The 22,218-nt window shown below is 43.1% G+C and overlaps 1 protein-coding gene across 2 annotated transcripts in view; it reads left to right on the forward strand.

Annotated features, from left to right (window-relative positions):
* Nucleotides 1-1,809: 1,809 nt before the first annotated feature.
* Nucleotides 1,810-22,218, forward strand: part of XPNPEP1 (X-prolyl aminopeptidase 1) — a 51,372-nt gene continuing 30,963 nt past the window's right edge. For both annotated transcript variants that reach the window (XM_045506541.2, XM_010969773.3), the window contains exons 1-3: nt 1,810-1,965; nt 8,617-8,705; nt 14,605-14,729. In XM_045506541.2, coding sequence (XP_045362497.2) covers nt 1,934-1,965; nt 8,617-8,705; nt 14,605-14,729 — 246 coding nt within the window. In that variant the 5' untranslated portion in view covers nt 1,810-1,933. The remainder of the gene's footprint in view (nt 1,966-8,616; nt 8,706-14,604; nt 14,730-22,218) is intronic.

The raw sequence follows: 22,218 nt of genomic DNA on the forward strand, positions 1-22,218 counted from the left end.
CGAAATACCTGTTCCCCTGAGGTCCCATTTATCTGTCTCTCTGACATCTCCTTTTTTTTCCTCACAACTTGATCTTTCCCACCATCTTTCAGATGTGGGCTGGAACCAGTCACTTTATTTACAATCTTGTTGTTGTTTTATTTTTGGCTCCATAACTTTGGGGAAATGGAACAGATGTCTGCTGCCTTCCAAGGCGCCACATCTTTTAGTTATTTTGTATGTTTCTACAGGCCCTAATTTAGCTGGTCTAAATGCTTATTGAGTAACAACTAGAACTCTGAGCTCTTGCAGGCAGCAGAACCTATCTGATCTAGGTGTATCAGGTCTTTACCAAGGTCAAAGCAAGAAGTGTAGATCGCTTTTAAAAACGTGGTCACTTTCATTTGCCAATATTTCTGAAGTCATGACACTGTGTCGGGTGCTGTTCTAAGCTGTTCTAACCAGGGTAATAACAACGAACAAGAGAGCCACCATCCCTACCCTCAAGTACTGCAAATTCTGGGGACATTCATTCATGCAGAAAATATGTAATGAGAATTTAGTACATGTCAGGTATTACTCATCATTAAACAACACAGACACAGTTCTTGCGCTGATGGCTATGGTGTGTGTGCGTGTGTGTGTGTACATGTGTGTTTGTGTGTGTACATGTGTGTTTGTGTGTGTGTGTGTATGGTGGTAGGGTGGAATACCATACATATAAATACATCTTTTCATCATGTTAAAAGGTGATAAGTGCTATGGAAAAAAACAGACCAGGGTAAGGGGGAATAGGACTGTTGGGGAGTGGTTTACAATTTTAAATAGGGTGATCAGGGTGGGTCTGCTGAGAAGGTGATACTTGAGCAAACACTTGAAGGCAAGATGAGGGATGGGTGAGGAAGGGAGCCAGATATTTGGGGGAAGAACAGGTGCAAAGGCCCTGAGGCATGAGTATGCCTAGCTTTTTCAAGAATAGCAAGGCCAGTTAAGCTGGAGCAGAGTGAGCAGTGTGAGAACAGAAGGAAATGGTTAGGGGCAAATCAAGCAGAAGTTTTAGCAGGAGTGAAATGAGGAAAAAGGAACCATCAGAAGGTGCTAAGCAGAGCAGGGACATGATTTCAGACTTCAAACGACTGACCTGGCTGCTGTGTTTAGGCTACACTGTGCAGGTGCCTGTGGCATCAGGCAGGCCAGTGTAATCAATCACAAGGGTGAGGCATCAGTGACGCAGACCAGAGAGAGGACAGGTGAGGGTGATTAGAAGTGGTTGGATTAGGGATCTGTTTTGAAGAGGGGCCAGCACGGTCTTCTAACAGATGGATGTGCGGTGTGAGAGGAGGTAGGGATACCTCCCAGATCTAGCCACTGAGTGACATGGCGAGAACTGGGGTTTTGTCTTGGTGTGTTGGGCCAGGAGAGCCGTTCGCATGTGTTAAGTTTGAGATGACTAATAGCTGTCCAAGTGGAGAGAGCAGCTGGATTTTGAAGCTGCCTGTATAAGTGGCTTTGGGGATACCTCTTAAGCCTCAGGCCGTGAAACTCTACTGAGACACTCCCAGAACTGGCCACGTCCTCCTCCTCTCTGCCCTCCTAAAGGCTGGACCATCCCTGAAAGTCAGCTCATCGCGCCACAGCCCCTTCCGCCGACAAAGCCCTTCTTTTTCCTCTTCGGGGAATGGCGAGAAAAATGAACAGAAATGACGCGCTGCGGTACGGCCTCCACCCCCTCACTCGCCGCAGGGAGAGAAGCAGTGCGGGCTGGGGTGGGAACGCAGACCGGTCCCGGGCGGATGGGCGGGGCCCGAGGGTGGGCGGGGCGGCGGCGCGAGCGCACGCCACAGAGAGGGGCGTGGCCGGCTCCGCGCGCGCTGGTCTCCTTCCCTCCTGCGGGTCCGCGGATGATCAGCTGGTCTGCGCTCCCCTGACGTGGGCCGGGGCACGTCACCGCCGAATGGCAGCCTCCAGAAAGGCACCGCGAGTAAGGTGAGGCGGCTCTGCCGGGGAGCCGGCGTCCGGGCAGCGCGCGGCCCTCCGGTCCTGGGCGCACTTATTGCACCCGGCGGGGCAGGGACGAGCGGATGAGCAGCTGCAGGCGGCACACCGCAGTCAGGCGCCGGCGGGGGATTGCCATAGTCCCCCGGGCGAGAGCAGGGGAGGGAGCCTTGCAGCTGGGCAAGTACCGGTTCGTTTCTGGCGGGGCCGCGGGCACCCCAGGGCAGCCGATCTGGGTCTCTGGACCAGTGTGTGTGCGGAGCTGCAGCCCCCGGCCCGAGGGGCTGTGGCCATCGCCGCCCCCTCCCCGGCCCGGTGAGAAGGCCCCTCTGTGGCAGGAAGTTGCAGGAAGTTGACCCCTCCTGGCTTCTCCTGGGGTCTGGGGAGGTGGGCGAGCCCCTGCCCTCGCTCCTCTTCCCTGGGAATCTAATCCTTAAATTACAACCCTGACAATATGACACCTGCAATTCGCCTTACTGATCTGTCACAAGGATAGGCAGCCGCGGGCCCTTCCCCACCCAAATGGTTTCAGAAGCTGTAGAAGGGAATACTTAGGCATAATCTCCAGGAAAAGCTCACCAGTAACCTGCTTGGGGTTCTCCCTGCATCCAGGGAGGTGAGAAGGATAATCCCCTGGTCTCACATTAAACAGGTTTCAGCCTCTTCTTCCCCTGCAACTGGGGTATACTTATCAGAGCACCTAGCAAAATGGGAGAGGGAGAGAGAGATACATTGAGAGTTCACAAAGGCCAGAAGCCAGACTCCCTGGCAATACAGACGGGGTAAGCCATCCTCTGACCAGCTGAGACTTGGCAGCGTGGCCAGGCTCACTTGCTGAACACAGACCATGGCTTGTGCTTGTGTTTGTGAGTGGACAGATCCCAAGTCGACCTTGACTCGGGCTTGGCCTTGCTAAAGCATGTTAGGGGTGAGGAGAGAACCTGCCCTGCCCTTTAGAAGCAGGATGTGTGAGGTCTGGCCAACCTGCATGGGGAAGGAGCTGTCTGTGTGTTAAGTGCTGGCAGTGGGGTCAGGCAGGTGGATAATGAGTTAGGCCCTAGGCTTACAAGTAGTCTTTAAGGACCGAGTTGGTCTTTACTGGATTCGTAGGATCACAACATTTTAGGGGCAGAAAGTTCGTTCAGCTGATAGAGCCTCCTTACCTTGCACAAGAGGCTGCTTAGAGGCTGAAAGAAGGGAGGCCATTTGCCTCAGTTGCCTTCCCTAGTGGCAGAATTTCAGTGCTATTCAGTGTAAACATGACTCAGTTTAGGGGATGGGAACTGAACTCAAATTGACTTGGATACAGAGGGATTGAGCTGGCTTCCGGTGCAGCTGACCAGCACTGGCATCTTGTCTCGCACCTCTTGGTTCTTGTTTCTTCAATGTTGGCTTCATTCTCAGGCAGACTTTCCTCTTTGGCAGATTATGATAGTTCTAGTCTGACAGCCCTTTTACCTAATGGTTGGAGCAGAAGTTCCAGATCTGATTTTCACTGGGCTGATTTGTTCCTTATGTCCATCCCTGAACCTGTCATTGTGGCTGGAGGGATAGATTGTGCAGGCCTGGGTCCCAGAACTTGGTGGGTGAGTGGGTAAGACTCGTTTCAACTCTGTGGACTGAAAATGCGGAAGAGACAGTCTCAGAAGGAAAACCAAGGTGCTCTGATCAAAAGAAGGGAGGGAAGGATTCTGGGTAGGCAAAACAACATTGTCCACCTTCTTCTTCACCCTTGAACTTGTTCCATTCTACCCCTGTCTCACCTCACAGGACGTGACTGAGCATCTGGATCCCTTTTTGTCCCATCCTGAGTGATAGATATGTATGATTCTCATCATGGACTGGGGGACGGGGAAGGGTAACAACCCTGCTGGGATTTCTTTAAAAAGAGAAAGGGAGAAAAATGCGCCATAAGCAGCTTATAAGAAGATTGAATAGGAAGTTCTCTGCTTGCTTCTTTCCTCTTACCCACCTCATGGCACGTCATGTCATTGAGAAGGTGTAGGCTGAAGAAGTCCTGGAAAGGGGAGGAGCACCGAGCTGGAAGTTGGGAGTCCTGGCCTCTAGTTCTAGACTAACTCTGTCATCGAATAGCTCTGAGATCTGGAGCAAATTGTTTGATCTCTGCTTCTCAGTTTCTTTCTAGAGGAAGGAGCTGAGTTGGATGGTTTCTGAAGTATATTCTAGATCTAACATTTAATGATAACCTTGCTTTGACTGAGAGCCCGAGAGTGTGTCTGTCCAAGTAAGTGAAAGGTGGATGGATCTTGGACTCTGCAGAGACCAGGAGCAAGACAACTGTAATATGTAGCTGCTTTGTGGCTCCTTTGATCCTTACAGGAAGGTGGAGGTGGTGATGCTCCAAGAGAGCCTGAACTCAACCTCTCTGTGAGCATCTCCTGTTAGACCTGATTTCTGGTCTTGGCTTTGCAGCTACTGATGTGTATGGCCTGTGGCAAGTTATCTTTGTTTCATCTCTTGTAAAGTGAATGAATAGGGCTACTTCTGAATAACCTCCCTCCAGCTTTCTTGTTCTCTGTGTGAATTAGTCACTGGCACCAGTTAAATTTGAGTATATAGAGAAATTGACTTCCGTGGCTCACCATCTTGTAAATGTGCATATGAAGTCAAGGGAAATCAGGTGAGAATATGACTTGTATCTCTGTCCAAGAAAAAGAGGTTTCTGGCTTTTTAAAATATTAGGACAGCTTTATTGAGATATAATTCATGTACCACACAATTCACCTATTAAATAGTACAATTCAGTGGTTTTGAGAATATTCCCAAAGTTGTACAACCATTACTACAATCAATTTTAGAACATTTTAATCTTCGCCAAGAGAAACCTGTGTACATATGCAGTCACTCCTCATTTTCCCAACTCCACCCCAGGTCTAGGCAACCACTAATCTACTTTCTGTCTCTGTGGGTTTGCCTGAATGCTGCGTATGGAATCATATAATTATATGGTCTTTGACTGGCTTTTTTCACTTGGCATAATTGTTTTCCAGGTTTACTACGTTGTAGCCTGTATCAGTGATTATTTCTTTTTATTGCCAAATAATATTCCATTGTATGTTTAGACCACTTTTATTTATCCATTGGTTGATGGACATTTGGGTTGTTTCTAATTTTTGGATATTATGAAGAACGCCATTATGAACATTTGTGTACAAGTTTTTATGTGGAGTTATATTTTCAGTTTTCTTTGGTATACACCTAGGAGTGGAATTGCTGGGTCATAGGTTAACTCTGTTTTTAACCTTTTGAGGAATGCTGGGCTGTGCTCCAAAGCCACTATACCGTTTTACATTCATACCAGCAATGCCTGAGTGTTCCAGTGTTTCCACATCCTTGCCCATACTTGTTATTGTCTTTTTTTTTTTTTAATTATAACCTTCTTAGTAGATGTGAAGTGGTATATCTCATTGTGATTTTGATTTGTATTTCCCTAATGAATAATGATGTTGAAAATCTTTTCATGTGATTGTCGGCCATTTGTATGTCTTCTTAGGAGAAACATCTATTCAGAACCTTTGACCATTTAAAAATTGTAGTATTTGTCTTTTTATTGCTGAGTTGTGGTAGTCCTTTATATACTTTGGATACTAGAATCTTACCAGATATTTGAGTTGCAAATGCTTTTTCTCGTTTTATGGGTTGTCTTTTCACTTTCTTTATGTTATCCTTTGAAGCACAGAAGTCTTTAATCAAGTCCAGTGTATCTGTTTTTCTTTTGCTGCTTGTACTTTTGATGTCATATCTAAGAAATCATTGTCTAAGTCAAGGTCAGTCAGATTTAAGCCTGTGTTTTCTCCTAAGAAAACACTTATGTCAGTGATTCATTTTGAGTTAATTTTTGTACATGGTGTGAGGGTAGAAGTTCAACTTCATTATTTTACATGTGTATATCCAGTTGCCTTAGTATCAGTTGTTGAAGAATTATATTTTCCTCCTTTATATTTGAATGATATCCTTGTAGAAAATTAATTGACAGTAAATATGAGGGTTTATTTTTGAATTTCATTTTATTGATCTGTGAGTCTGTCCTTACGCCAGTACCACACTGTCTTGATTACTGTGGTTTTCTTAGTTTTGAAATCAGGAAGTGTGGATCCTTCAGCTTTGTTCTTTCTCATGATTGTTTTGGTTATTCTAGATTGCTTGCATTTCCATATGAGTTTAGGATCTACTTGTCAGTTTCTACCTAGAACTTAGCTGGAATTTGATAGGGATTGCATTGAATCTGTAGATTATTTTGGAGAGTTTTGCCATTTTGACACTTTAAATCTTCCCATCCATGAACGTGGACTATCTTTCCATTATTTGTCTACTTCAATTTCTTTCAACAATGTTTTGTAATATTCAGAGTGTAAGTTTTACACTTCTTTTGTTAAATTTATTCCTAGATATATATTGTTTTGATGCTGTTATAAATGAACTTTTTGTAATTTCGTTTTTGGATTGCCCATTGCATGTATATAAAAATACAATCGATTTTTATATATTAATTTTGTATCCTTCAATCTTGATGTGCTTGTTTATTAGTTCTAATTATGTGAATTCTTTAGGATTTTCTACATTCAAGATAATGCCATTTGCAAATAAAGACGATTTTACTTCTCTTCTAATCTGGATGCCTTTTATTTCAGTTTCTTGCCTAATTGCCCTGGTTAGAACCTCCAGCACAGTCTTGACTAGAAGTAGCAAGAGTGGACATCTCTGTCTTGTTCCTGATCTTAGGGAAAAGGCATTAAGCCTTTTAACATTAAGAATGATGTTAGCCATGGATTTTGTAATATTCTTGATCAGGTTGAGAAATTTCTCCTTTTCTAGTTTATTGAGTATTTTTATCATGAAGGGGTCTTGGATTTTGTCAAATGCTTTTTCTGTGTCTATTGAGGTGATTATGTAGTTTTTGTCCTTTATTATGTTGATATTGTGTATTGCATTAATTTTCATACTTTGAACCAATCTTGCATTCCTGGGATAAATCCCACTTGGTGATGGTGTATGATCCTTTTTATATCTTACTGGGTTCAGTTTGCTGGTATTTTGTTGAGGATATTTCATTTATATTTATAAGAAATACTGAGGTATCTTATTTTTTAATGAAAGAGTATATGCTTCCTCCAGTAAGGAACATTCATTCTGTCCAAGGAAATTAAAATAGCAGCCATCTGAGAGCAGGCCTGGAGTGGCTGGTAAAAATGTCTGTTTCCCTGGTTCTGGCTGTGTGGTGGACTGAAGACATAAAAATGTGGTAAAATTATAACAAAACTATCTTTACGTTCATAACTGAATAAAATCTAAAACCCTTTCTATAGCCAACAACAGACTCCTTGTTGCCTCTCTGATCTTGTCTCCCAACCACTTACTTCCTGTGGTCTGACACAAATCCATACCACGGTGGCCTTCTTGCTTTTCTTCAGGTGTACCATGCATACTCCTGCCTTAGGGCCTTTGCACTTGCCATTCCCTTTTCTGGAATATTCTTTCCCTAGACATCTACATGGCTTGATCCCTCACTTTTTTTTATTTTTTAGGTCTCTGCTAAAGTGTCATCTGTCCGCAAGGAGGCCTTGCCTGGCAACCCCATATAAAATAATCTTTTTCCTTAGTTCTCTGACATTGTCTTCCCCTTATCCTGCTTTACTTTTTTTCATAAAACACGTACTCACCTGATGGATTGTATTCTTGTGTCTGTTGCCTCTCCTCTTGTATACCCACCCCCCAGCATCCTCCACCTGCCTCCCTCACCATGTAAACTTCTTGAGGTCAGAGATGTTATCCGTTTTATTCACTGTTGTGTCTAGAATAGGGCCTGGATTATAGAAGAGTCTCAATAAATATCTGCTGACTGAACGGGCTTGGAAGAAAGAGAAGTCCTCAGGTGCCAGAAATGAAGGGGAATTTAAAGCCTGCATGACAGCTGGGAGATTATCCAATGCTATAGGCCTTTTCTGTTGGGGTCCAGGGCATCAGACTATCCTCAGATGGGGACAGGAGACTTGTGTGTAAATCTCCTAGCTAAGAAATTAAAGTGAAAATTAGTCTCAGAAGCAAACAACAGTGACAGTGGTGCTTGTACAGTCCAGGATATGTCTCATTCTCATAGATGAAATAGTCTGAGTCTATAAGAAAAGGAATGATTCACCAAGAGGGAGCCGGCAGACTTAGCAAACTTGAGGATTACTGTTCCAGGGCCTTCTAATGGAGGGTCTGAAATCATTTATAAAATAAGGACCCCAAATAAAGCTAAAAGAGGGAACAGAAACCATAGTGAAGGAATAGGACACCGTGAAGAAAGGACAGGCAAATTTGAAAAAGAACCAAATAGAGCTGTACATGTGAAAAATGGTCATTGCAAATAAAATATTTTTAGACTAGTTAAACAGGAGATTAGACATAGCTGAAGAGAATTCATGAATTAAAGGCTGGGACTGAGATGGTTTACCTGCCATGGTAATGTTTTATCTGCAAATTTTATCTGAAACTTACTTATATCATCACTGATATGGGGTGAGTTTTTCTGACTCATGAAGAAACATTGCTAAGTCAAGTTGATGTTCCTCTCTGACTAAGCCTTACCACGTTTACTAAGGTCAAAGTCTGCAGTATCCTGTTCTTTCTCTTCCCTAGGGCGAATTACCAGGATTTTCAGCTGAAAAACTTAAGAATAATTGAACCCAACGAGGTGACAAACTCAGGAGACCCAGGTGTGGAAACAGGTAATAATTTTGCCCATTACTTAGATGGAACATCTCCAGAGGATTTTAGGTCCTCCACCCCAACCTCAAGTTGGAGAGAGAAGAGAGGGTAAGGGATTAATAATTGGTCGTGGTTGGAGGTGAGGGGATGTATATCTGGAAATTAAAAACCAACCATTTTGTCTCTTGGCTTTCTGATTTGGTTATTGTTCATATATTTATATATATATATGTATAACTTTTTTTTGGGTAGTAATTTAGAGAATTATGATTTTTTGCATTTCCTGTTCCTGGGGTGGTGGTGGTGATAGAGATAGATTGCTATTGAAAAAGTCCTGTTCTAATTTTTCTAATTTCTCACAAAGTCCTTTATTGACAGCTTTAGAGATCAGCTTTCAATTTTCATCATAAGGCTATGAAATAAGAAAAGGTTAATGTGTTATTGTGCATTATAAATTGAATGTGCATTCAGGAAAAATTTTGGGGGAAAAATTTCTGGAACCATATCCTCTTCCCAGAACTGGTTAGTTATATTGTTGGGTTGCCAGAAACCTGAATTATGAAAAGCGGTGTATTTCTATATTTCTATCCCATGTGAACCAGGGCTTTTTTGTGGACTACCTAGGAGAACTAGAACACTTCCTTCTGGTTGACTGAAAAAAATCAATCCCATGAAGCACATAAGAAACTAACCATAACTAACCTGTCTTCGGAAGATCAATGCTGTAGCTGCATGCAATTTTAGGTCATTTTGCTTTAAAAATATAGATGTATCCAACACATTTCAGGAGGGAAGAGAGGAAGGAAAGGCAAAAAGAGGAAGTAGGAAAGGGAAAAAGTGATAGAATCATTGAATTTGGAGTTTTAAGAGAATTTCACTCTTTATTACATGTGAAGAAACAGAGGTTCAGGGAGCTTCAGTTGTCTGAGGCTGCAGATCCTAGCTGGAAACTGGAACCCACTTGTTTTGACTCCTTTGGTCTTAGAATGCTTTAAGAGAACCTCCGTTATGTCCTCTAGATAATAGGATATAACAGCATGGCTTGGGAATTGAATAGACCTTGGGCCCTGGTCCTGATGATCCAGTTGACTTGGGCAAGTACTTAACTCCTGTTTCTTTATCTGTAAACTGGGCCTACTGAAACTTCCCTGGGGGGATTATTGTGAGAATTAACCACTAATGTATGTAAAGCTCTTGGCCCTCGCTCAGCAGTGGGACAGAGGAACAAACCACCATCTCTAAAGCTGTTGACGCTGGAAGAGCAGCTTGGCATCTGTGCAAGTGTTAAGGTGCTGAAATTGGAGTAAACCAGCCCCTTCTATTCTTATAACAAGGCATGTAGGAATCCCAGCTGGTGCTTCAGACCCAGATTCAAATAATATTTCTTGAGCTTCTACAATGTACCAGATGCTGTGCTTGGTGCTTTCACGCACGTTGTCATATTGGATTCTTCTAGCCACCCAGTGAGGTAGACAGGATGTGCTCTTCAGGTACTTCCAAGTAGTGAAAAGTCTTTTGTGATAAAGGCTAAAGATTTGGGAACTTATTTTAAAAGCAGACCTACATATGCAAGAGACTTTTAAATGAGTCATTCTTTTTAAAGCATGATTTAAAAATACCTGGCAATGTATGGGCTAATTTTACATCATGGACTAGGTTTGTTGCTCTTGGCTCCCTACTACCCTGCACACCCTGATTAGCTCTTGGCTGCTTCTAACATTTCTGAAAAGTAATGGGATGTGGAATGAGCAGATGCTATAATACAGCATTCTCTAGGATCCTAGCTTTCTTTCATGAAGATTCATTACTGTTTATTGTATTGAGTCTGAAAAAAATCACAGACACAAAGCTGTGATACTCATTCAACCATCTTTGAGTGAATGTCTGCACATGTTAGGTGCTGGGCGAGAGACACTGATTCACAGATGAAGATGACATGGTCCCTGCCTTAAGGAGAAACAATGTATATGCCTATTGCACCAATGATCACATTGCTTTCCTAGTTAATTGTGTATCTAACTCTCATAATTGCAAACACAACATTAACTATGTGCCAAGCTCTGTTTCTAAGTGCTTTGTGTATAGTAGCCCATTAGGCCTCATAAAATTTACCCTGTGAGGCTCACCAGCCATGATTTTCACCTCTTCCATCTTGACTGTTATTTCATCTGCTGCCACTTCAGTGACTGGGTCTTTTAATTGTACCTGCTTTGTCTCCTCCTCAGCTCTAGCCGTTCACCCATTCCATTACTTTTGGCCTGTTGTTCTTGTGGCCACAGCTACCTCAGCCACCTTTGCCCACCTCCTTGGCAGCCGCCTCCACTGCCACAGCCTGTCCATTGCCTCAACCACTGCCTGTTGCTTTCTTCTTCCCTTTGTTGGTGCTGCCACTGCCCCTTACCACATCCTAACTGTTGGTTGTGGTATTGGAAGTTCTTTCATTGAGTCTCATATAGGTGACAAGAAAGTGGCTGCATCAGACTAGGGACACCAACCAAATGTGAAGGGTGTGAAGGATAAGGAAGGAAGGAGCCAGGAGGTGTTAATAGTGGGGAGGGGGGCAGGTGGCATTGTGGAGGGAGGTATGAAGATGCCACTTTAGTGGAGTGAAACTGATGATGCTGGTAATTCTGAGCAGGCCAGCTGAGAGGAGGAATGTAATGATGAGGCAAGAGATGGTGATGAAGGTCAGAGCGTGGTGGTGAAGAGGCAGGTTGTGGTGACCAGGAAGCAGACAATGTCTTTGACCTGCTCCATTTTGCCTTTGATGGTTTTCAGTTTGTAATTGAGGATTTTGTTCTTGCCATTGGTTCTGTTGACTTTATTGATGAAGTCAGTATCCGTTACTATTACATTACATATTACATATTACAGTATCAGTTACATACTGCAGTCAGCGCTGTCAACACCCAGTCAGTACCATCAAAATCGTTAAGTCGGAATGTGCCCAAATAGAAGCCAAATTCTATAAGGAAATTAATGATCTTGAAAGAAAATATATTGGCTTCTATCATATAGTTGCTTTTTAAAATTCCAGATGCTCAGGCTGTATTCCAGACTAATTAAAGAAGTTCCCCAGGTAGTTCTCATGTGCAGCCAAGGTTGAAATACTGCTTCAAGGGATGTCTACGTTTCTGCTTGAGTTTTTAAAATGTTAACTTGCTCAGAAATATGGTTTGGAAACACAAATCTATTCTGAAGCTCCTGAAAGATGTCGTAATAAAGTTTTTAGATGCTGGCAAGCTTATGAGTTCACTATAGGCTTCATTTTGAACCCAATGGAGATACTGACATATAAATTTAAGTCGGATTAGATACTTCTGTTCTCTTTTTTTTTTTCAGGTAGGTAAGAAATTGTAGGCTCAGTAGATCAGACAACAGCAAAAGATGTCCCTTGGAAAAGTATTCAGAAGCAGCTGTACTGTAGGCAACATGGACGTATTTGAATCATGAATAGGACCATTTCCAGTGACTCTCTCTTTGAGTACTTCTCTTTTTCAGGGGCTTCTGAGATAGAGCCCTGAGGTTGGCTACTGAACCTGCCCTTGCAGATTATGAATAAAATAGGGCACTTTTTCAGTGAGTCCCAAGATTAGCATGGTACCTCATAGAGGAATCTATTGAAGATAACTGAGGCATTTATAGCCCAAGGTGCTGGTGATGATGGAGAAGCAGCTGATAAAAATGTTAAAGAACCAAAAAAAGGATCCACACCTAGCAGAGTACAAGCCACAGTGAGTCAGAGTGTGAATTCCTGAAGATAACCTAGTGCAATTCTCTGTTGCTTACAGCATTGTGCATTAGGATGTTTTTGGTTAAATCAAGTACTTTTTATTTGTCTGAAAAATGGCTGGCAAAATCTGAAACAATGACAACACCAACTGCTGGCTAGGATGTAGACCAGTAGGAACTTGCATTCATTAATTGTGGGAATGTAAAAATGGTACAGCCAATTTAGAAGACTTTCTGGTAGCTTCTTACAAAACCAGATATACTCTTAACCATATGATCCCAGCAATTGCCAAAACTTGGAAGCAACCAAGTTGTCCCTCAGTTTGTGAATGGATAAATAAACCATGGTACATCCAGACGATGGAATGTTATTCAGCACTAAAAAGAAATGGACTATCAGGCCACGAAAAGACATGGAAGAATCTTAAATGCATATTGCTAAGTGAAAGAATCTGAAAAGGTTACATACTATATGGTTCTAACTGTATGACTTTCTGGAAAAGGCAAAACTATAACCTATTAAACCATCATAATAGGTACATGTCATTATACATTTGTCAAAGCCTATAGAATGTACAACACCAAGAGTGAACCCTAATGTAAACTATGGACTTTGGGGGATCATGATATTTCAGTGCAGTTCATCAGTTGTAACAAATATACCGCTCTGGTGGGGGTCTTGCTAGTGAGGGAGGCTGTGTGTATGCTGGGGCAGGGCAGGTATGTGGGAACTATCTGTACTTTCTCTTCAATTTTGCCATGAACTTATAACTGCTCTAAAAAATAAAATTATTTAAAATTGAGTTGGAAAAACTCATTATTCTATTTTAAATTCTACTATTTTAGTTTTGTGCCAATATATGGGATGTAGTAAAAATTTTTTGTGTAGTTGTTTTGTTATGTACTCGTGGGACTCTAGCTGTGATATAGTTATCTGTCTGTCTGTCTGTCTCTATCTGTATCTATATCATATGATTTATGATGATAGATTTAGTATGATTTATCAGAACTGTTCACTGATGTCAGTATTTGTCGAGAAAAGGTTTTTTTTGAAGAACCAACTAAAGTTTTAAAGTCAGCTTGCATCATCTGTGCCTTGATCACATAGAAATAGTCTCTTGTACTCACTGAGAAGCAATACTCTTTGATTTTGATTACTTGAAATTAGTAAAAGTTTAAGGATTTCTAGTAAGACTACATTTAATGTTCCTAACATTTTCTTTTTAATGATTTTTTTAGTACTGTTTCTATTTTGTATTTTCTAGAGCTGTTGACCCCAGTTCTAGTTTTATTGGGGTGATAGGCTCCTTGGGATCCCTGGGGCTTTTGGGGGCTCAGTTTGAAAACCCTGGATCCATTCTGATCCCACCGTATTTTAGAGAGGAGAACATGGAGCACTGCTAGCCTGTTGCCCATCTCCCCGAGGTCGTACACTAGAGCACACGACTTAACACTTTTGACTTCTAGTGGACTAAGCTTCCTGCTCCAAATCTGTGCCTGTCTATTTAACAAAAATATAAAACTTCTTTTAAAGCCATCAAAATTAAGCAGCAAAATACAAGAAGAAGAAAATTAAAAATCACTCATATCTCTTTACCCAAATGTAACCATTAACTAACACTTCATTGACTGGCCTTCTAGAAACTTCTCTCTGCATATACACATACAGAATTTTAGATAAGAACAGTCTATACATGTTCTTCCGTAATCTATTTTTAATTACCTGCCAGTGTTGTTGGTATCTTTGTGAGTTAAAATACAGGTCCATGTAAATTTTTTTGTTCATGTAATTTTTCATGGTTTCATACTCTACTGTTGTATGTCTTATAGTTCATTTAACCAATTATGTGTCCTCCCCTTTTTTAAACTACTATAAAGAAAGATAAATGCCTATATCTTTGAGCATCTGTTTATCTTCTCAGAATGAAGTCCTGGAAGTGAAAGAGGTAACTGATTAGTTTGGAAATGAGTATTAGTAACTCAACTTTTCTTGCAGCAATGGCTATTTGGAAGTGGTATTTAAGAAGCGTAAGCTTTAGAGTTTCTGGCAGGTTTGGTTTTGGTCTGGTGTTGGGGTGGTTAGGTTGAAAACGTAGCTAGGGGTTGGGCAGAACATGGCAGGTGCTTCTCTAGGGAGCTTCTGCATGGGGCAGGCTGGTTTTGGAACAAACTCTTCTGTTGTTGCAGACGGCAGAATGGCTCCAAAGATAACTTCAGAGCTGCTTCGGCAGCTGAGACAAGCCATGAAAAACTTGGAATATGTGACAGAACCGATCCAGGCCTACATCATCCCGTCGGGAGACGCCCACCAGGTACTGAGTGGAGATGGGCTGGTGATGGAGCTCATCCATCCCTCCTTTCTTCCCATTCTTTTCCCCCAGCCCCAGTGTGTTTGTAGGATGCTAGTTGTCAGCCCACATCTAAGCATGTCCCCCAGGGCTAGGCACAGGGACCCGTGTCCAGTAGGGTCTCACTGAATGCATGTTGATTTGGCCCTGGCTTTCTTGTTTCCAGTGTATTTAGCTAGCTTTCAAACAACTGTGGAAGAATTAGGGGACAAATGAAGGGGCAGAAGTCTGGGCCTTTCTGTTGCTCATTCTCTTTACCTCATCTCCACTGCCGCACCCTGTCCCCAGCAGAATCGTCTGTCCTGCCTCCCTTGTCCCCATCCAGACTGTCCCATCCCGCTGGCACAACCAGAAGAGCAGTCAGAAAGTCCTCTTGAATCTCTACCCCCGCAGGTTTTAGGGATGATTCCTAATATCACCCCTTCTTTCCCCTCAACCACCTTTGATGGAAGCATTTCAGTAAGTGCCCTTTACTTCAGAAAACAAGTCATTTAAATATGGGAGAGTCAGGATTGGAGAGGTGGAGACTGCATGTGACGGGGCTGAAGGGAAGAGGATGGAAGGATTCTAGGACTGACTCTTTTAGGTCATTGAGTCAGCAAGTGTGTGAATGTGTACACCATGCTCATGGTACTGTTACAAAGATGGATTTAAGATTGAATGTCCTTACTATGCTTACAGTTGAGTAGAGGCATGAGACAATATACAAAGTGCTATTCTTCCATTGAGTCATCTATACATCTATTTTTTATAGCCTTTGTTTATGTGCAAGGCGCTGCCTTAGGTGTGGTACATGACACAAGGATGTGACTGGCCCTGGTCTCAAGAAGCATACGGTTTGGTAATGAAGTTAAGATGCGTACACATGTCTGTATTGTAAGGTGGAATGTAGATGTGCCATCAAGAAAGTCTGGACAGAGGGCTGTGGATGTTTGAGGGGGAGGGGGAGGATAACGGAGGGCTTCATGGTCAGGGGAGGTATTTGAACTGGACCTTGAAGGATGCATAGTTGTATAAATAGAGGAGAAGGGAGGGTATTCTCAGCAGGAAGATTAGCAGGAGCAAAGGCTCGGAGTGCTTTTCAGAAACAATGTGGCAAGTTCCTTTGGCAAAAGCCTAGGGGAGTAAAAAGCAATCGTGGGAAATACTGATGTTCTAGCATTATTTAGTTGCAGGCAGCATAAACTACCTTGAAGTACTTCAAGCAATAAACTGCTTGATTTAAGGGTTTAGGGGCAGGGCCTCTGGATTAGCACTGCTCCAGGTTGTGAACGGTCCTCTCCGGAGTCGTGCCTCAGGTGTCCCCTGAGGGCAGGGATGCAGCTGGCCCTCTCGGAGGACTTGGGTGGGAGGAGTTTCAGCTCTTGCTGCAGATGAGTTTCTTTCTTTCTAGGCAACAAAGTAGATAGTAAATAGGTGGCCACCCCACATTTTCTGTATTCATATTTCTTTATCTCTTACTTTCAAGATCCCTGACTTAATTCCAAACCCAGGGTCAGATTGGTGTAGTGGCTTGGTGTTTACCCTTGGTCCTGGTCACTGTGACTGTGTGCACACACACGTGTGTGTATGTGCACATGTAGGATTGCGTGTGGCGTAGACATGACTCATGAGGGTCTGCCACGATGGAGGGGGCGGCAGATACAGGTATTACTGTCAGCTGAGCTGAGTTCCCAAAAGAGGCCCACTTGAGCTGGCCTCCTTTCTGCCCCTCCCCAAAGGGGCTGGACCACTCGGTTGTGGCAGTATCAGGTCAGTGTTAACCTAGGGACAGTGTCAAGATTAGACCCCTGCCTGGGGACACATGAGATTTCCTGGCCTCAGGAGCAAATAAAGGGCTGAAATGAATAACCAAAAGGATTGGATGATTTGAAGCAACAGCATGAAATTTAGGATATTTTGATGTTTAGAACAGTTTCCCGAACTGTATTCTACAGCATTCCTGTTGTGTTTTGTAAGATGTTCTGTGAAAAATGTAGTCAGGGGTCAAGAAAATAGTGAAATGAGCTAAACAGTTTCTTTCTTTTTTTTTTATTGTGGTAAAAATGTTTAACATAAAGTTTATCATCTTAACTATTTTTAACACTGCTGTACAACACAGCATGGTAACTGTATGCACATAGCTGTACAACAGACCTCTAGCGCTTTTTCATCTTGCAGAGCTGAGACTCTGTGCCCACTGAGCACCTCCCCTCTCCCCGTGCCCTGACAGTTGCCCTTCTACTTTTCTAAGAGTTTGACTACTTTAGGTGCCTCATCCAAGTGGAATCTTGCAGTATTGTCTTTTTGAGACTGGCTTATTTCACACAGTATAATGACCTCAAGGTTCATCCATGTTGTAGCTTAAGACAGGATTTCCTTCTTTTTTAAGGCTGAATAATAGGACATTTTCTTTGTCCAGTCATCTGTTTATGAACATTCAGTTTGCTTCTACCTCTTAGCTCTTGTGAATAATGCTGCCCTGAACATGGGCCTGGAAATATCTCCTTGAGAGCCTGTTTTCAGTTCTTTTGGACATATAGCCAAAGTGGGATTACTGGATCATATAGTAATTGTACTTTTAGTTTTTTGAGGAACCACCATACTGTTTTCCATGGTGGCCATGCCATTTTACATTCCCACCAACAGTGGACAAGGATTCCAATTTCTTTACATCCTTGTGAACACTTGTTATTTCTTTCTTTCTTTCCTTTTCTTTCTTTTTATCATGGTGGCCTCCTAATGGGTATGAGATAATATCTTGTGGTTTTGATTTGCATTTCCCTAATGATGAGTGATGTTGAGCAGCTTTTATATGCTTGTTGGCCATTTGTATGTCTTCTTTTGGAAAAATGTCCATTCAAGTCCTTTGTCTGTTTGAACTGTTTCTTAAGTGCAGGACTTCTCAGGGCCTTTAATATACTAGTGTGCACTGTGTGACTCTAAAGGTGAAGTACTGAGTATTTTCCAGATTTAAATATCCATGAAATTTCCACAATTATCCCAGGAGTGGAGTAAGGGACCCAGTGTGGAATTCCTTAGTTTGTTAATCTTTTTTTGATCAACACTTTTCGAACCATAATGGGTTAGAACTTGCTTCTTGAAGTGAGATGGGGGGAGAATAGTATGTGAGAGGAGAGGCCACCAAAGACGAGGGTTCGGCATGTGAATGTGGGTGAAGGGGGAGGTGAGAGGATACAAGATGTAAGTACAGCAGATGTAGAAGATCTAGCAGGAAGGGGGGTTGTTGGCACGTGAGGAAGCTGTGGTGGCCCTGCACGTGAGAGTTAAATTAAGTAGGCAGTGGGCAGGTAAGGAGAGGCTGGTGAGGTGTAGCGTGGGCATTGGCAATGGAATTCTTCCATTCACCTCTGTTCCCTGGATGAGCAAGATTCACCAACTTCATAGGAACCCAAGTTTCATCTTGACTAAGGACTGGATGAGTAAGTTGGGTGACCGGCTTGAGCCACCCTACTTACTTGGGCTTGAGGAGGTGTAGGTAGCAGAGGAGCTGGGCACTCCACTGTTTAAGAAGAACAGACCTGGGCCTTGTCCTCAAGGAACTCCTTTTTTCTTCTCCTGCCTGGGCACCTCTGATGGGCTCTGCCCTGCCTCCTGTCAGTCCCAGGCTTCAGCCTTTGGACTTGGGCTTCATGTCACACGGATTCTCTGCTGGATTCACCAGTGGTGTTTGTCATTCTCTGCCCTTTAAGCATCAGGCAGTTGCCTTGGGCTGTTTGACTCTAGCCATCCTATCTCAGTACTGGGCAGGGTGGTGGAGCACATTATACAGCAGTTGGTTTAGGGTCTTCTGTAAGTGCCTGTCAGTAAGAGTTCTCCAGAGAGAACCAATAGGGTGTGTGTGTGTGTGTGTGTGTAGATATGTATATACATGTATGTATGCATATCTATATACACATATGTACATACACACACACGCACAGAGAGAGAGAGAGAGAGATTTATTATGAGGGGTTGGCTCACACAACATCAGCTCCCCTGGTTCTCAGGCCTTCGGGTTTGGACTGGAGTCACACCACTGGCTCTCCTGGTTCGTCAGCTCGCAGATGGCACCAATGATGCAAGTCTCCACTTAAGCCGAAGGCCTGAGAACGAGAAATGCTAAAGTCCGAGGGCGAGAAAAGATGGATGTCTCCTCTGAAACAGGAGAGAGCAGATTTGCCCTTCCTCCACCTTTTTGTTCTGTTCAGACCCTCAACAGATTGGATGCTGCCCATATGTGTCAGTGAGGACGAACTTTATTTGGTCTGTCAAGTCAGATGTTCATCTTTTCCAGAAACAACCTCACAGACACACGCAGATATAATGTTTTGCCAGCTAGCTCTCTGGGAATCCCTTAGACCAGTCAAGGTGACACATAAAATTAACCATCAGAGCACTAGCACACTGCTGTCTGAGGTTGGGTCTCTCCTTTGAACGGGGTCTCCCAGGCTCCAGCCAAACTTCTGCTAGTTCTGCTTTATTCATGAACCTCCTCCTCCAGGTGAGGCCTCATTGTGTGGGAAGATTTGACCTGTGAGTATTACTTGCATTAACCTTTGAAGGTTTCCAGTTAAGGGTGTGTTGGCAGCTTCGTAGTGTTGGTATTCCAGCTTTTGTTTCCTTTTGTCTGCAATTAGGATACAATCTGTATGTTTACTGGTACGGGATGTTCTTGTAGCCAAACCAGATTTATCTTGGTGTTCTTGGTGCTGGGTGCTGTTCCTGAGCTAACTTCTTGTCATAAATCTAGTTTTTGGCCAGATTTGATACCATGATTGATTTTTTAGGAATTCTCTGTCTTTGACATCAGATGTGGCCTAATATAGCCAAAGCAATTCTTATTCAACTTTGGGAATGGCAGTGATGCTGACCAAACCACAGGTGTTGTTCCAGGCTTTCCCTTAGTGTAGCAGCTCCTGCTAATGATCCTGGAATATCAGAAGCTGAGGCTCTAATCCTAGAAATATGTGTCTTCCGGCAATGTCCTGAAAACACAAGCTACGCTTGCTTGATGTGAGCTGTCACTCTTATTGCAGAAGCTGCTATTTGTTTAGGCTTCACAAACTTGTATCCTTGCAGTCTTGCTGTCCTCTTCCCCCTCGCCCCCTCACCCCCTACCCATTTTTCTTTCATAATCTTTAACTATCGTTTCTATTGCTGCAGCTTAGCCATCTGCCTTGCAAGGTGGGAGAAGCTGTGTTTTGTTTGTCTTGTGCATGTTTCCTGACTACCAGCTCAGGGCTAAGTACTGGGACAGACCTAAAGCGCAAGCAATTAGCATAAAGGTAAGCGTGTGGGCTCCAGGACCGTCTGGGTTCAGGTGTCAGATTTGCCACTTAACTAGCTGCTTGACCTCAAGAAAGTCACCTCAGATTCCAAAGTGTCAGTTTAGCTCTCTGGGTCTCAGTTTCCCTATCTGCAAAAAAGGGATAGTGACCTACCCACCTCTTTGGGTTGCTGTTAGGATTAAATGAGTTAATAGATGTAAATACTTAAGGAGTTAATAGATGTAAATACTTAAAGCATGTCTGTCACCTAATACGTTTCATTATATTAGCTGCTATTACTCTTGTTATTATTACTATGATAGAGATGAACAAGGGAATATCCCCTTAAAGAGATTTAAGAGTGGATAGCCCTAGTCACAGATGCTAACACAAAATGCAGCTAGTAAATGCTGTTGGAAGGAACTCAGTCAGCACTGTCCAGTAGAAATATGTGAGGCACATACATAGTTTTAAATATTCGAATAACCATAGTAAAATAAAGTAAAAAGAAATAGTGAAATTATTAATAATGCCTTTTATTTACCCCAATATGTCCAAAATGTTAACATTTCAACACATCATCAGTATAAAAAATTATTAGTGAGGTGGTTTACATTCCTTTTTTAATACTAAGTCTTCAAATCTGCTATGTACTTCATTACAGAACATCTCAAGTTGACTGTGGAATGTTCATTGAAAATATTTGATCTGTATTTAGATTTTGTAAAATTTACAGTTGAAAAAGTGGGCTTACATACCAAAGTTATTCTACACATACTTAAAAAGTTTTATAATAACTGAGTCTTAAGCATCAGTTTAAAAATTTATATATAATTGAAACGAAATAAAATTAAACATTCAGTTTCTCAGGCACATTAGCCACATTTCAAGTGTGCAGTAGCTGTGAGTGGCTGGTGGCTGCTCTACTGGACAGCACAGATTTAGGTAAAGTGTGGACTGAACTCACAGGTGAGAGGGACTGTTTTAAGATGGTGGTCAAGGAAGGCTTCATGATGGAGGTGCATTTAAATTGGCATGTGAACAGGTAGAATTTGGGTGCTTGGAGGTAGAGAGGTACAAGAAATACCAGGGGCACATCCTTGCAAGTGGGAGAACATGAATAATGATAACCTTAAAGAAGAAAGATAATAGGGGTCTGGTCAAGGCCCCCCAAGAACCACCAGAGTCAGGTGTTCAGGTTTTTGTTAGACAGTAGGGTCCCACTGAGGGTCTTTGAACAAGAGAGTGATGTGATCAATCCATGGGAGCAGTGTGTAGTATGGATTGGAGACGGGAGACACTGGGCGCTGAGAAACCTGCTCAGAGGCCACTGCAGGATCCCAGAGTCGGGTCCCGAGGGCCTGAACTTCGGTGCTGGCCCTAGGAGCAGAGGAGAAGGGAAGGGTGTGGAGGAGAAGCAGCAGACAGATCGAAGGTGGACCCTGCAAGCAGATGGCCATGGGGACTGAGAAGCTTGGGAGCTGAGAGGGTTTGTGGTGCCCTCCACAGAAGGAAATGAGAAGTCCCGTGTTCCTTGTTTCAGTGGAGAGGATGGGCATCTTTGGGAGGACTCCTAAGTGGGACTCTGGGTCCTCGCCAGGACTGTGAGGACAAGGAGGATGGCCTGGCTTTGTCTGTGCCCTGCCACAGCAGCCTCCTCAGTGATAGAGAGGCTGCTGTTCTCTGGGGCTCTTGTTCTTACTGTTTCATTTCAGGCTAGATTCAGGGTTGATGGAATTTCTCTGACGGGTTGGGGAGGGAGGGAGCTGGAGAAGTGGAGAAGGATCTTGAATTCTCCTTTGTGTACTTTACAAAACACAAATACACACACCCACACCCCGTTGCAGGCTGGAGAGAAAACGCACCCCAAATGCATGATTACGCAAGCACTTGGCACTCTAGGGGTCTGCTCCTCTCTGTCTTGTGCAGATCTAAGGGCTTTTTCTTTTAAATTCAGAACAGGGATTGTGGTATCAGTGAGTTTGGGCCCAAGGGGACTTTGAAAGTGAGGAATTGTCCATTCTCCCTTGTCACCTGGGTGCTTTCGTGTACCATCTAAGTCAAATATTGGGATTTGTGGGCACCACTGGACCCCAGACCCGGAGAATCATTGGTTGGGGCCAGAACTGCCCTAGCACTGCCTTCGAGAAATCCGAACTCTTCCCCTTCCCCTTCTGTAAAGGCCCCTTATTCTGCTCTTGGTC

The sequence above is a fragment of the Camelus bactrianus genome, chromosome 11 (assembly GCF_048773025.1).
Source record: "Camelus bactrianus isolate YW-2024 breed Bactrian camel chromosome 11, ASM4877302v1, whole genome shotgun sequence".
NCBI classification, from domain to species: domain Eukaryota; kingdom Metazoa; phylum Chordata; class Mammalia; order Artiodactyla; family Camelidae; genus Camelus; species Camelus bactrianus.